Genomic DNA, 14,286 nt, shown 5'->3' with positions numbered 1-14,286 from the left:
AAGATTCATCTAGAAGTCTATAAATTAGACTTATTTATGCTTATAAAATACTTCAAAGAATTTAGTGAAGGCTAATTTGTGAAAGAAATTCTGGCTTATTCTCAAGGACATGGTTGTAAGTTGCAACATTTTTGTATAGTATCCCCTAGACAGAAATGGTGACAATAAACTTGATAATGATAAGACATAATTTCTTCCACCTAACATCATTTTATAATAGAGACAAATCAGCAATAATATTGATTCTAGTCAAAGAAACTTCTACTAATTGCTAATCAATCCTTTATGAAGTCTTTTTCTCCAAAACAACCCTTCAACAACCTTATATTTGCATATATTACCAAGAGACCAAAATAAAAAAAATAAAAATAAAGCTTCCTGAATTTTCACTCCAAGTACCACGTCCTCAACTACACCCTACATAGAGAGAGTGTGTCATTTTCCATATAGAAGTTAATTTTATGTCATATTCCAAACTCCAAAAACTATATGCTAAAAAGCTTCATGTTGAGGCAAAGCCAAGCATAGACACACACCAAACAAACCTTAAGTTACATATATGTAATATTTTCATCTTCTATTCTTTTTTCCCTCCTTCAAAATCAAGGCAATTAATACACAAAACTTGAACCAAACAACATCTCCTCCTTCTTAGTCCAATGTCTCTTTCTCTTTAACAACCCTTCAAAAAATAAAATATATTAAAATACCTCAAACACCATTTTGACATGCCTGACCCAAATGCTAAGCAAGGTTAGGTGAAAGATAGCAACCTTGAAATAACATATATCAAAACCTTCCTTTTACAGCATAACCTTGACATGAGTTCTTGCAGTTTTAATTCCTCTATTTGTTGATCATACAGTGCTTGAATTGTGTGAAATGAAATAAAGAAGAGGAAGAATTCAAGAACCTGTTTGTTTTTCCATTTGGTTTTTTTTATATTATATTGTCCTGTCTTATATTGTGTATGTCTATTTTGGATTGGAACAATAAAATGCAGCTGCATATATCTCCAAGTTTGAGGCATGTTACTGTCCTTCCAGGCAAAGGACTTAAAGAGTTTATCAAAGTGAAAGTTGCGTCGAGGCGCCTTTCTTATAGGATGCTCTTCTATTCACTTTTGTTCTTCACTTTTCTTCTGAGGTTTGTGTTTGTTTTAACAGCTGTGGATGGCATTGATGGACAAAACAAGTGCTCTACCATAGGTACTCTCCCTCTTTTCTCTCTCACACACGCACACTTGCGCGCACACACATAGTCAGGTCGCCTTTAGTCACAATATCTCGCTTTCATCGCAGTTAGACTGTCAGAATAGTCTAATGATTCATATTTTAAACTCGGTAAATTAGATTTAAAAATTACGCATAATATGAATTCTCAAGTCACATTATGAATCATGAGATGATTACGCAGTTAGAAAGAAGGTTAGAATAGTTGAATAAATATTAGATGATTCATATTTTAAACTCGGTAAATTGAATTTTGAGACAATTCAAAATATGAATCATTTGATCTTCAATCAATGGTTCTGATTAAATAACTATAGTAATTATGTCACATTTTGGCCCTAAGGAATCTATTTCCTACATAGACAGAGTCACAAGCATGAACACATGTGTGAAGGTGGATAAGGCTTAAGTTTTCTATATATCAAAGCATGTTATTTTTTGCAAAGGCTTTGAACTTCTAATGATTTAAATAACTATTTTTGCTGCATCCAACCTCTAACAAATCAATAAAAATGTTACCAGCTTTTGATTTTAAAATCTTATCTGATACTCAGTTTGTTTATCTAATCAGAAAATGTACTACTATTTTTTTATGATTATCCTTCATCCTGCTACTGCAAGGTCCAGGTGAATCTGTAATAACAGACACATCAAACAATAATACAAATATCTAATAAAGATTCTTTATGTTATCACTTTTGTCAGAACTGTACTTTATGTATCTTGTACAATTAGAATAGTTACTGTTGGAGCAAGCTTGACCATAGAATAAAACTTTCCATTATAAAATAGATAAGGTTTTACAGCACAAATTCATAAGACCTTGCATATAATAAATTATATGCAAGTCATTTTGACAATCCAAAACTTGTCTGTATTTTTATACGGTTGACAATTTAATAATAATTTTTCATCTCTCCTATAATGGAACTAAGACTTAATTTAGATCTATTTTCATATGGTATCGCAAACGTCGTCACATTTTGGTTGTTCAAATATCACTCATATTGTTATATCGGTTTATATATGACATTTTGATTAACTTCTAATTATATTTGCAGGTTGTCTAGGAAAAAAATTAGGGCCAAGGATTTTGGGTAGACGACCTGAATCAACTGTAATCTCTTAACTCTTCTGATAAGCTGAAAAATATTACCATTTTATTAAAAAATTTAATTATTTTACTTTGATTTTCTATTGGTGGCTGAAAATGACATGACTTTTTCATAGGTCCCAGAAGTGATATACCAAACTTTAGATGAACCAATTGGCAGTGATGAACTAAAGGGAAGGTTTGATATTCCACAAACTTTAGAAGAGTTCATGGTTAAAATGAAGGAAGGTGGATATGATGCCAAAACATTTGCAGTTAAACTTAGAGAAATGGTACAAAAATGTCCTCTTCTTTTCCCCTGCGGTCACTGTTTGCACGCATTAACGCAATCAGCACATTTGTGACCGTTGGATTGAAATTGGACAGTTCTCAATCCAACGGTCACCGATGTACTGACTGCTTGAATTCGTGTTATTGGTGACTGCATGGAATCCAAATTTGAAATAATTTTAATGATTTTCTTACACTTTTTCAAGTTGAAGTCTCAAATAATGATAAATGAACTGTTATTAGGTAACCCTTATGGAACAAAGGACTAGGTTGGCCAAAATCCAAGAGTATCTATATCGCCATGTAGCATCAAGCAGCATACCGAAACAACTTCATTGTCTTGACTTGAGATTAGCACATGAGCATACCAACAACGCAGCAGCACGCCTTCAGCTACCGTCTGCGGAACTAGTTCCTGCCCTTGTTGACAATTCCTATTACCATTTTGTTTTAGCCTCAGATAATGTGCTTGCTGCCTCGGTTGTTGCAACATCACTCGTTCGTAACTGTCTACGACCTAACAAGGTTGTTATACACATAATTACAGACCGAAAGACTTATTATCCCATGCAGGCTTGGTTCTCATTGCATCCTTTATCACCTGCTGTGATTGAGGTCAAGGCATTGCACCATTTTGATTGGTTTTCAAAGGGGAAGGTGCCTGTTTTAGAAGCAATGGAGAAAGATCAGAAGGTGCGGTCGCAGTTTAGGGGAGGTTCATCGGCTATAGTTGCGAATACATCTGAGAAGCCAAATGTTATTGCAGCAAAACTACAGGCACTTAGTCCCAAGTATAATTCAGTGATGAACCACATTCGGATACATCTACCCGAGGTAAAAGGGATAGCTAGCATAGCAAGTAAATCATTTTTGTTTTTTGATAGCTTATAACCAAATAAATGTTTTTGTGCCTGTGATGCTTATAACAATGACAATTTTTCATAACAGCTGTTTCCAAGTCTTAACAAGGTGGTCTTCCTCGACGATGACATTGTGATACAAACTGATCTTACACCTCTGTGGGACATTGACATGAATGGAAAAGTGAATGGAGCAGTGGAAACATGCAATGGAGAAGACAAGTTTGTGATGTCAAAAAGGTTGAAAAGTTATTTGAACTTTTCTCACCCTCTAATATCTAAAAATTTCAATCCCAACGAATGTGCTTGGGCCTACGGCATGAACATTTTTGATTTGGAGGCTTGGAGGAGGACCAATATAAGCAATACATATCATCATTGGGTTGCGCAGGTATGTTTGTATTACATTCTAAGGAAAATGGAATATGCATTGTGAGTATAATTTGATACTGACAGTGCATCTCCAAAGCCTTTTGTTTGAAAGAGCTTGGTTGTGCGACTCGAGCCTGTGAGGTCCAGTCACATGGCAGCAACTTCAATTGTTGCGCCAAGGCTCCCCTTCTACCATAATACAATAAAGACAAATGATAAAGAAAAGAGTCAAACAACATTTTCTATACTTCAAATATGTATTATAAATTTATAATTGAGTTTTCATAAAAGTGATAGCTATAGCATTGATATTTTCATTTTGATTTATGCAGAATATTAAATCAGACCTGAGTTTGTGGCAGCTAGGGACATTACCTCCTGGATTGATAGCATTTCATGGTCATGTCCACGTTATAGATCCTTTCTGGCATATGCTTGGATTGGGATATCAGGAAAATACAAATGTTGATGATGTTGAGAATGCTGGTGTCATCCATTTCAATGGCAGGGCAAAGCCATGGCTAGACATAGCTTTTCCAGAACTAAGATCATTGTGGACGAAATATGTCGACTTCTCAGATAAGTTCATTAAAAGCTGCAACATTAGAGCATGATAGGGAAAAGGCCATGACTTCTCAACTACGAGTTACAAAAATGGTATTTGTAATCGAAGGGAAAAAGAAAATGAGATAGTTCTTCTTCCACTCATTAGGCCTTCCATGATAACACAGACAACAATGATATGGCATCATGGTCCTTTCTTTGCTTTAAAATTTTACTTTTGACTCACTTTCTTCTGTTGAAATTCTCATATTCTTTTTCTCTTAAATCAATATTGTAAGTATGAGTATTTGTAGATTATATATGTATGTATGTATTAATACATCACAGCTTTTTTGTAAAAAAACCTGCGTCCTCAAGGTTTCACAATTAGCTTTTATAAAATGATGAAATAAAAGAGAGACCAAAGGACCATTTCATTGAATTTTGTTTCTGTTTTATCTTGCAATTACATGGCATCAAATGTTATATAATTACATAGATATTAATTATACTTATCACTGTATTGTAGAATATATAGTCCTTGAAAGTAATTTGATTTCTCATTCAAAATTGGTCAGAGAACAACTTCATACAATGGTCATAAACTCATAGCATTGCCCTACATTCATTGTGACATATACACAGACATGTTAATACCTTGAAGATCAGTTCATCAGTTGAATCAGTTCCAATTACTTTTTGCCTGTCACATTCGACACCAATCCCTTGATGAACTTCGCAGACTTCGTTATCGGCGAATTAACAGCCATCAAATTATACAAAACAATCTCAACTTCGCCAATAGTTGGCCTAACCTTGAATGAAGAAACCACCTTCATTTCCTCACCTTCTTCAACAAGAACATTCCATTTCTCTGCACTCACAACCCCATCTCTCACACACTTAAAAATCACTCCTTTTCTTTTGCTCAATATCCCTCTCACCTCCAATCCCATAAAAGAATAAACCACTTCAAAAGAACTCACAAAACCACTTAGATCACCAAAGTTTTTCTCTTCCTCAAATGCCCATTTTGGATTCAACATTACCACTGGCTTTGGATTAAAAGCATCACTCACCATTTTCACCACTGACAATTTAGAACTCTCTGGCACCAAAAACACTGCCACATCAGAAGAATTCAAGATTCTTGGGTCAGTTTTATCAACTGAAACAATGTCAATGTGTTCAACTTGGTTCCTTGAATGAGACTCAAAAGCAACAATTGCAGCTTTTTTTAAGCTAGGATTAGGCCAAATGATTAAGATCTTAATTGGAGAACCTTTTCTTTTGATTGGTATGTCCCCAAAAATATCAAGAGCCAGTTTACAAACTGAATCCGGCGAGTCATCGATGACCGGGATTTCAACCCGAAATCTTGGTTGTTTCAGTTTCTTGATTTTGCCTATTAGTTTAGGGTTATTGAGAGGCTTCTCTAAGGTTGTTGAAAGGGATGTTTTGGCTTGAAGTATGGCATCTTCCTTTGAGATGGGTGGGTTAGGGGAAGGGAGTGAGGACTGGATGGATGTGGATGTAGCTTTGAGGGGAACAGTAGGGTTTTGAGGGATGCATGATATATGGTAGTGTTTGCATTGATAATGAGTATGAAATGGTATTGATGTAAATTTGGTATTGGAATGTGCATGTATGCATGATGATGGATTGGAAATTTTGGTAGATTGTGAATGAATTGTGTGAAGATAGAATGATGATGCCATTTAAGGTTTTAAACAGAGGAGCAATGTGTGTGTGATAGTTTTGATATGAAACAGTTGTCCCAATGTTCTATCAAGATAAGATATCAAGATGTGCTGCTTGTTCACAGCCTCACATTAGTTGAACCAGTTGTGGAGAATACTGTCATTGAAAAAGCAGAATAAACAAAGATATAATGAAGAACAAAAATATGAAATAATAAACAATTACATGTTACTTACTGTCACTTAAAAAACATTTATTTTAAAAAAATTATGAAATGCAAAATAAATACATATTACTATCCTATTAAATTACTACTACCAAGTTCTTCCACTGATCAGATATCTTTATTAATCTGTATTTAATTAGAATTTAACTCATTTAAAATGAAAAGTTCACTTTAAACTTATAAGGATAAAATAAGTAACATCAATACTTGATAAATAAATCAATAATTATCATTTTTTTAATGTATAAGTTACTTATCAACATTTGATAATGAAGTAACCTTAACTGGACAAATAAATCAGTGATTGAAATTACTTAACTTCACTCTCTACATGAATTGTCCACTTTAGAGAAACCAATCCATCTCGTCAAAACATACATAAAGAAACTTTCATTAGGATGATTTTAGTCAATATTTTTCAACTGATAAAAAGAATGTTTTTTACAAACTTAAAACAATAGCAGTTTGCAAGAATGCATTCTTTAGTTTTTGTGAACTAAACCAAAGTAACATGTTACTGTACTTCAACCAGCAACAAATATTAAAGCCGGAAGAAGACAGCCAAACAAGCTTATTAACTTTTACATGCAAATGACAACATTACTTCATAATAGTATTAGACTTTCACAATATCAAATACAGTTAGAATACATAGTAAATAACTAAAAGGAAAGAGTGTATGGGTAAAGGAATACAACTTTTAGGCCATAATGGAATCCCAAAAAATTGTACGGTTGCCAATTTAGGCAACTGGTGGACGGAGTACATGATCTTGTGAGGTATCCACGGCGGCTGGTGGCATGAATTGCCACATGGCAACTCCTGGATAACTCATGAAAGGCATTAACTTGTTTGGGGCTTGGCCTTGATGAGCAAATGCAGCAGGGATTGCAGGAGGGTGTGTCAAGAAACTGGGTTGGGTGTTCATTGATTTCACCTGCTGCTCCAACTTCTCCTTCTCAGCCTTAAGCCTCTGCTTCTCATCACGAAGTTCATTCTTCTCAACCTGCATAGTAGATAGAATTCAATATTCAGTGTTATATAAGGTCAATCAGATATTGAAGTCACTGATATGACAAAGTACTACAGTTAAAAGTATAAAAATGAAGGGAAATGAAATGATTTAGAATATGGACCTTCTATCTCTCAAAGAAAATTGCTCTAAATCAATTGAGGCCTTACCTTTAACTCTTTAATCTTCTCTTGAAGACCTGAATTTGAGTCTTTCAACTTTTGGGCTTCACCCCGCAACTGTGTCACCATTCGGACAGCATCAATCAGAATTGCTGCCTTGTCTGTTTTAGGTGGCCTTCCAGGCTCCAAGATGGAGCCTAATTCAACAAACCTATCAATGTCAATCATATTAGTTGCATACCCCAAATACACAGTCTACACCCACCGAGTAAAAGAGGAGAGGAATAATAAAAGGCAAGATAGTGGGGATTACTTGTCGTTCAGCCTATCCCTCCGCAACTTCTCTCGACATGCCTTAGAGCTGGAAGGAGCACATGAATCCGATCTACCTCTGCAACAAGAAAAAATACAAAAATATGGGATAACTTTTTCTTATAGTATACAAGCAATAGGATTTGACAGGGAATTTTTTTATTGATGCCACTGAACGGAGCCTGCTATCGCTAATTATCTTCACTTTAGAAACCATGTTAAATTGCCAATTTGACTCAATTATATTACCTCAAAGCTGTAAGTTAGTTGACGCTAAGTCGCTACACTACTCATGTCGATCATGTGTTGATTTTATTAACATTGACTAATTTGTTTAATGAGAAATGAAAGGTAAAACAAAATAGTTACCTCTTCTTCGAACCAGGTTCTTTGATACCATCAGAATCCACTAGAGAGCTATCATCCATTTCAATACTAGGAGCAGAGAGATAACACAGAAGCATAACTTAGTAAATTAATACTATGGGATGGGAGATATGTATTTATAGAAGAAAAAAATTCTAATTCTCAAACCAAAACCTAAAATCCAAGGTAAAGGAATTGCCACAGTAATTGGGGTCTCTACAACTACATCATCGCTGTTGTAATTAAACTACGATTGCATCAGTCACAATTAGTTCCTAGTTTTCCATAATACAAGGGATGCAGGTTGTCAATTTGCACGAGCAGCTTAAGGCATCTATGTAGCAATGACACTTCAAATTGAAAGTGTGTCCAGTGTTCAACGCATATCAATTCCCAACACCGACACAACACTCACACATGTGTCATTTAATTATTCAATTTTCTCAAATTGTTTACTAGTGTCAGTACCGTGTCTTGTGTTCGTGTATGTGTCGGTGCTTCATCAACAGCTATTGAAACAAGGCAGCACAGACAATCAAACCCACCAACGTATCCAGAACAGAAGATTCAAGAACATCATCATTAACCAATTCAAAAATTACACTTGTCTACTACAAATCCACCATAACCATAAGTACACAAAACATAACAAATAACTGAAGACCAAATGAAAACCACAACAATTTATAAAAACTACAATTTTACAACAAAATTTTACAAACCCAAGTTTAAAAATTCAAACTTTACAAAAAGCACAACAATTATCCACAAATTTGAAAAAAGGGGCAAAAACTTGAAACCCTAAATTAAGAAAAGGGGCAAAATCAGATACCCGCCATTGGAGAGTTGAGGTGGGGGCCACGTGAAGGCGAAGGAGCCATCGACAGAAACAGGAATTTCATCAATCAAAGGGTAATCGAAAAGCCAATTGGTGTTTTCCGGGGAAACCATAGTTGGGTTGAATTTTCCCGGAAAATTGTGAATTTTCCCGGCGGTGAAGAAATGAGATTTTCTTTTTCTTTTTCTTTTATTTTCTTTTAATTTTCCATTTTTTTTTTTATCAAATGAAGTGAGAGAGTGATGATTGAAGAAGGACTTGTTTGTTTGGTTGAAAAAAATGAAAACCACGTTTGAGGGTAGAGAAAAAAAGAGCGGTTTTTGAAGATTTTTTTAATAATTTCTTTTTATGGTAATAAAATGGGAATCTAATGCTTATGCGTTTGAGAGTGAGTGATGTGACAAGATACGAAGAAAATGGGAAATTTTTGTTACATAAACAATTCCAAGTGCTCTTTAGATTCTTTTTCAAGTAAACGTTACCTGGGCTTTGGACTTAAAATTACAAATCAAATATGAGGATTTATAACTAAATCAAATTTGAGAGCTTATTAGATATAATTATTTTTTAGACTTAATATTGACTAATAAAAGATAATAAATGAATACATGAAATGTTCTATATATAGTAGTGAATCATAGGATCAAAGATTGAATACTCATATGATGATAGCATCAAGGACTGAAGAGTGAAGATTTATTTCATAAGAAAAATGAGTTTGAGATACCGTTGCTATAATGTCAATTTTGCCCTTCATTTTTGTTGAAATACCGTTGCTTCCAAAAAAGGGATCCGTAAGAAATCGAACCGAGTATCACATGACAACACTTCACAACTTTTATCATTAGATCACTCCTGCTTTTTTTAAAATAAATGTATCAAACAAATTGATGATGACTGATGATTTCTTCATGAAATTTAAATTATTGATGTCATTTATTATAAAAAAAATAAAAACCAACATCTGTGTTCTCGCATGGTCAAATATATGTTGTAATTTCAAGAATTATCTCAAGAAAAGGCTTGAACATAGTGTAAACTAATGAGATGGTGAAGATATTTAATTTAACTTCTTATGTTTCTAATGAAATATTTATTTATTTTAACACAAATTAAACCGTAAGACCCGTGCGTTGCACGAGTCGGCTGACTAGTGTGTGTGCGCCCGCGCACACTACAAGTATATGAGATGCTCTATATATAAAGCTAATAGAAAATCAAATGAGTCTGAAAATGAATTTATGTACAAATATATCTCTCATTTTACAAGTTAGTTTTATAAAAATTGTGTTAAAGAGTTTCACATTGAATAAAAGATAGTATTAGCATGTGTTTATAAGTGAGAACAAACGGCTTAGACTTAAGCTTAGTAAAAAAATCTAAGATTGTTGTATATGTACACTATATGTTGAATTGATAACTTTTTCTAATAAACCTTCTCTCAAAAAAAAAAAACTTTTTCTAATAAACCTCTTTTACTTATACAAATTAATATTAACTTACATCATGTTTAAAATGCAGTGAAAGGATATTAAAAAGCGTTTTCATTATATATTATACTTTTATTCATTGCTACCTTAAGTGAAATAATTGGGATGAGTGATTATAGCATGTTTGTGGGATAAGGATGTGAGGGAACAACAGTTGAGTCAGTTTTATTCAAATTTGTTATCCAATCTTTTAATTAAATTTCATCAATTTAAATTGGGCCAAAAACTTTTTTTTCCAAAGAAAAACGAAGTCGATGCATGACTTCAATCAAATAGGTCATCGGATCATACAGTATCAAATATTTTAAAATTTTCAAAAAGAAGTATATAATTATATAAATATTTTATTTGATGAAAAATATTTCATTTTGATGAATTATTTATTACTCTTGATGTTCTTTTTAAATGCCATAGTTGACAACTTTACACATGATAAAGTACAACTTTGACCACTAATATTTTAAATTGTGTATTATCAAAAATTATAAAAAAAATGATATTTTGATAATTTTTTTTGAGATTAATTGAACATTTTATACATTAAATCTGTGTTTATATATTAATAAAAAAATATGGTAAAAATAGGTCATAATGTATGATGATCAATATATAACACTTATATTTTGGAAGGAGGAAAAACAAAGTCATGCACAACCATCCATGAACATCTAAAATACGTGTGAACTTGTATTAGGTAAAGGAAGTTTGGAAATTAATTAATTAGCAAAATTTGGCAAGGGTTAAAACGTGCAGAACTAGTTTTTGAAACATTATTTTCTTTTCCGCGTAGTGGCAGCTAAAATGTCAACATCTCCACCACTATCTAGGTGGAGCTTTGCTTGGTCAAAATCAAAGAAACTTGTTTCACATGTTCGATATCCCCACAGGCAATGTTTGTGCAAAAATATCAGAACACGTTGAACAATCAAACAACATATATAAAAAAGCTTCTTTTGATGCAAGAAGAAGTGTTCACAGCTGAATTCAAAAAAACAACAATCAAACTTTATCCCACTGTACGAAATCTACAAAACGATTTCATAATGTTTTATCATACATTATGTATCTATATGTAGCTGTGTGATTTTGACCCCTGTAATAATATTTTAACTGTTAAATATTGTGATTATGCGATTTTGACCCATATGTAATGATATTTTTAGCCCTTGAATGTTGTGATTGTGTGATTTTGTCCCCAACAATTATTCTGAGCAATTTTAACCGCTAAGATTTTTCTCCTTTATCATTTTGAGTGTCCCATTCAATTTACACCATTTGGTACATATGTGGCCAAGTTAAATGATGTGGCAATGACATACTGCCCAATAAAAAAGAGTGTCATCTTCGTCAATTTTCAATTCAATTTCTGCCAACTCTAAAACACATCGTCAACATCTCACTTTGAAAATGCATGAAATTCATTCCATTGGAGATGAGAATCTTATCAACATTGGCGGAGATAAAACGATGAGATCCCACCAAAACCAGAATCATCATAATATGTCTCTGAAATGTCTTCATTGAGACTCCTACGGTACAAAAGTTTGCAACTACCTCCCTTAAAAAAAGTTTGCAATTACGAAAATTACAATCTCTATGTCTTGTCATTTCTCTAAAATTGTTGTCACTACTTAAACAAAGGTGGTGTCGTCAACAAGTCATAGCTCAACTGAAGAAAAAAAAAAGTGTCAAAATTGTTAGACCGATGTTCGAACTCGAACACTTCCGCTTATGTGAATTTACAATGTCTTTGTTGTTTAGTCTATCTACCCAAAAAAATGGTGTCCTTCGTATCGTCCCCATCGGTGACGACTCTTTCAAATCAAAACAATCCAACAAATCAAAGGTGGCATCATCTTTTTTTTTTGAAGAAGAAAGGTGGCATCATCTTAATTCATTGAATGATACATTGAAATTACAACACTGCCTCCACCAGAGCACAAGAATGATTCTCACTCCAACCGTGAAAGCTCCGCAGTTATAAAGGAGATGTCAGAGACTCCGATATCAAAAGATACATTGAAATTAATTGTGTTTTCCATTAATCTATTTTGAAAAATGCACAAGTTGATAGCTTCCACAGATTTCTTTTTTCTTTCTCTATTTAATTCCCTCTACTTATTGTTAATTTATGATAGAAATATACATGATTAGATTATTATTGGAACCCATTAATGTGATCCACATATTAATATGATTCTCACTATTCTTTCACATGTAGATGATAAATAGACATTAGATGATAAATAGACATTAGATGATGAAACAAACCCGAACTCCAAAACAACTTCATGAAATGGAAAAGAAAAAAAAATCCAAGGATGTTTCTTGGTCAAATTGCAAGGAAGGGGTTTTAGGGATTTCTAAATGAGATTAGTTTTTATACACTGTTAGTGATTGTACCTGATCAGAAGGTGGCCGCCGGCGCTTTCTTTAATGCGGTGGTTCACAGTGGTGAGAATACTTCAGTGAGTGTTGGACCGAATGGGGGGGGGGGGGGGGGGGGGGGGGGTGTACCAGCAGACACTCCGACGCAGTAGAGGTTCAGAATGGAGGTTTGAGAGTGAAAGAGATTCTCCGTTGCAGGCTACGGGGAGCCTCCTATTTATGGAGGTGGGTGAATGCAGAGTTGTTGTAATGGCACGCGTGTGTCCGGCGGTTACGAAATCGTAAGAAGTGTAACCATCGGAGAGATATTCGCGGGAACGTGGGAAAAGAGACGTAACTGTTCGTTTGAACAGGTCTGAGTTGCTCTGAGCACCCCCTCGTGGGGAAGGGGTGTGTTGCGAGTAAATTAGCAAATGCAGCATTTGGGCTTGGTTTGTTAATTGGGCCTAAGTGATTAAGCCCATGTCTTTGACCGGTCGAGAATAGTTAGGTTTAAAATTTTTTACACCGTCAACCAATCAAGTCATCTTTTAGATGACTTTTAAGTTACATTTGACTAAAGTCAAATGATTATCATGATTGAACGATTATGATTTATTGGCAATTTTATAAACATTACGATTATGATTATGCGTCCAATGGTGTAAAATTGAAGGTGATACCGTAAAATTAGAAATGGGTTAAACTTTGGGGGTTAAAACTTAAAATCACTCAAATAACACTATAGGACCAAAATTGCATTATCACAACATTTGGAGGGACAAAAGTGCAATTAAATTTATATTCTAATAATATCATAAAAGTGGAATTGAACAGAACAATTCAATCAATTGAATCGAGAATCGGCTTCGTCATCTATGGTTTAAATATCTGAACGATTTAATTGTAACTTCATCCATGTTTAAACGTTTTAAAACAATTGAAGTTGAATCATGACTTAAAAATCTCATAAGTTCGACGCTCAATCCGATTTTTTTTTGTGATGGCCGGGGTTTGAACCCTGAACCTTGCGTATATTATGCATTAGTCCTTACCAACTGAGTTAAGTTCACGAGTACTCAATCCGATTTTAAAAACATTGCATGTTATTGAGAACCAATAATTAATGTAACAAAAAAACCAATAATTAATGTGAAAGCTGATTGATTTTAGGGAATATAATATACTCCTGCGTCTTATTTTAATAGTCGTATTAAAGTTGTGTAAAGTTGTGTACGTGTTTAAGTTGTGTTGATTTTCCTTCAAAAAAAAAAGTTGAGTTGATTTTATTGGTAAAATTAGTGTCATTTACTAAAACATATTTCTTAATTGTAGTTAGTGGAGTAGTTAAGTTGGATGAAATTCAATAAATAAAGATATATTATTAAAAAATAATAATAAAAGTTGTATTTGTATTTTAAAGTATCAATTATTTTAAGACTTCAAAAAATAGTGACAATT

General features: G+C 33.6%; 3 protein-coding genes across 3 annotated transcripts; 1 reads left to right on the top strand and 2 right to left on the bottom strand.

The window, feature by feature from the left end:
• The first annotated feature begins 819 nt into the window (after positions 1–819).
• On the top strand, positions 820–4,833 carry GAUT12 (galacturonosyltransferase 12). The gene is made up of 6 exons (XM_085745956.1): positions 820–1,208; positions 2,294–2,349; positions 2,463–2,618; positions 2,860–3,450; positions 3,565–3,867; positions 4,181–4,833. The coding sequence occupies exons 1-6, from the start codon at positions 971–973 to the stop codon at positions 4,460–4,462; spliced, it is 1,626 nt and encodes a 541-aa protein (XP_085602082.1). The 5' UTR covers positions 820–970; the 3' UTR covers positions 4,463–4,833.
• LOC146949984 (plant/protein (DUF1995)) lies at positions 4,824–6,123 on the bottom strand. The gene has a single exon (XM_085745957.1). The coding sequence runs from the start codon at positions 6,107–6,109 to the stop codon at positions 5,084–5,086; it is 1,026 nt and encodes a 341-aa protein (XP_085602083.1). The 5' UTR covers positions 6,110–6,123; the 3' UTR covers positions 4,824–5,083.
• Positions 6,124–6,782: 659 nt separating this feature from the next.
• Positions 6,783–9,282, bottom strand: LOC146949983 (transcription factor ILR3-like). Its single transcript, XM_085745958.1, has 5 exons — positions 8,963–9,282; positions 8,134–8,199; positions 7,766–7,843; positions 7,501–7,663; positions 6,783–7,324 (listed from the first exon to the last, which is right to left on the bottom strand). Exons 1-5 carry the CDS (start codon positions 9,079–9,081, stop codon positions 7,061–7,063), a joined length of 690 nt encoding a protein of 229 aa, XP_085602084.1. The 5' UTR covers positions 9,082–9,282; the 3' UTR covers positions 6,783–7,060.
• Positions 9,283–14,286: the final 5,004 nt, after the last annotated feature.

The sequence above is a fragment of the Medicago sativa genome, chromosome 2 (genome assembly GCF_051527215.1).
Source record: "Medicago sativa cultivar Bolivia chromosome 2, Bolivia_mono, whole genome shotgun sequence".
Lineage (NCBI taxonomy): Eukaryota > Viridiplantae > Streptophyta > Magnoliopsida > Fabales > Fabaceae > Medicago > Medicago sativa.
Note: the sequence above shows the minus strand (reverse complement) of the source record. Positions and strands in the feature narration are given on the sequence as shown.

Bases quoted from the DNA above. Each gene is read 5' to 3' on its own strand.
- GAUT12 (XM_085745956.1), top strand. From the start codon at position 971: ATGTCTATTTTGGATTGGAACAATAAAATGCAGCTGCATATATCTCCA. The intron at 1,209-2,293 runs GTACTCTCCCTC...TTATATTTGCAG, and splicing joins AAACAAGTGCTCTACCATAG to GTTGTCTAGGAAAAAAATTA. The intron at 2,350-2,462 runs GTAATCTCTTAA...ACTTTTTCATAG, and splicing joins GTAGACGACCTGAATCAACT to GTCCCAGAAGTGATATACCA.
- LOC146949983 (XM_085745958.1), bottom strand. From the start codon at position 9,081: ATGGTTTCCCCGGAAAACACCAATTGGCTTTTCGATTACCCTTTGATT. The intron at 7,664-7,765 runs GTAATCCCCACT...TGACATTGATAG, and splicing joins AGGGATAGGCTGAACGACAA to GTTTGTTGAATTAGGCTCCA. The intron at 7,325-7,500 runs GTAAGGCCTCAA...TCTACTATGCAG, and splicing joins AGAAGATTAAAGAGTTAAAG to GTTGAGAAGAATGAACTTCG.
- LOC146949984 (XM_085745957.1), bottom strand. From the start codon at position 6,109: ATGGCATCATCATTCTATCTTCACACAATTCATTCACAATCTACCAAA.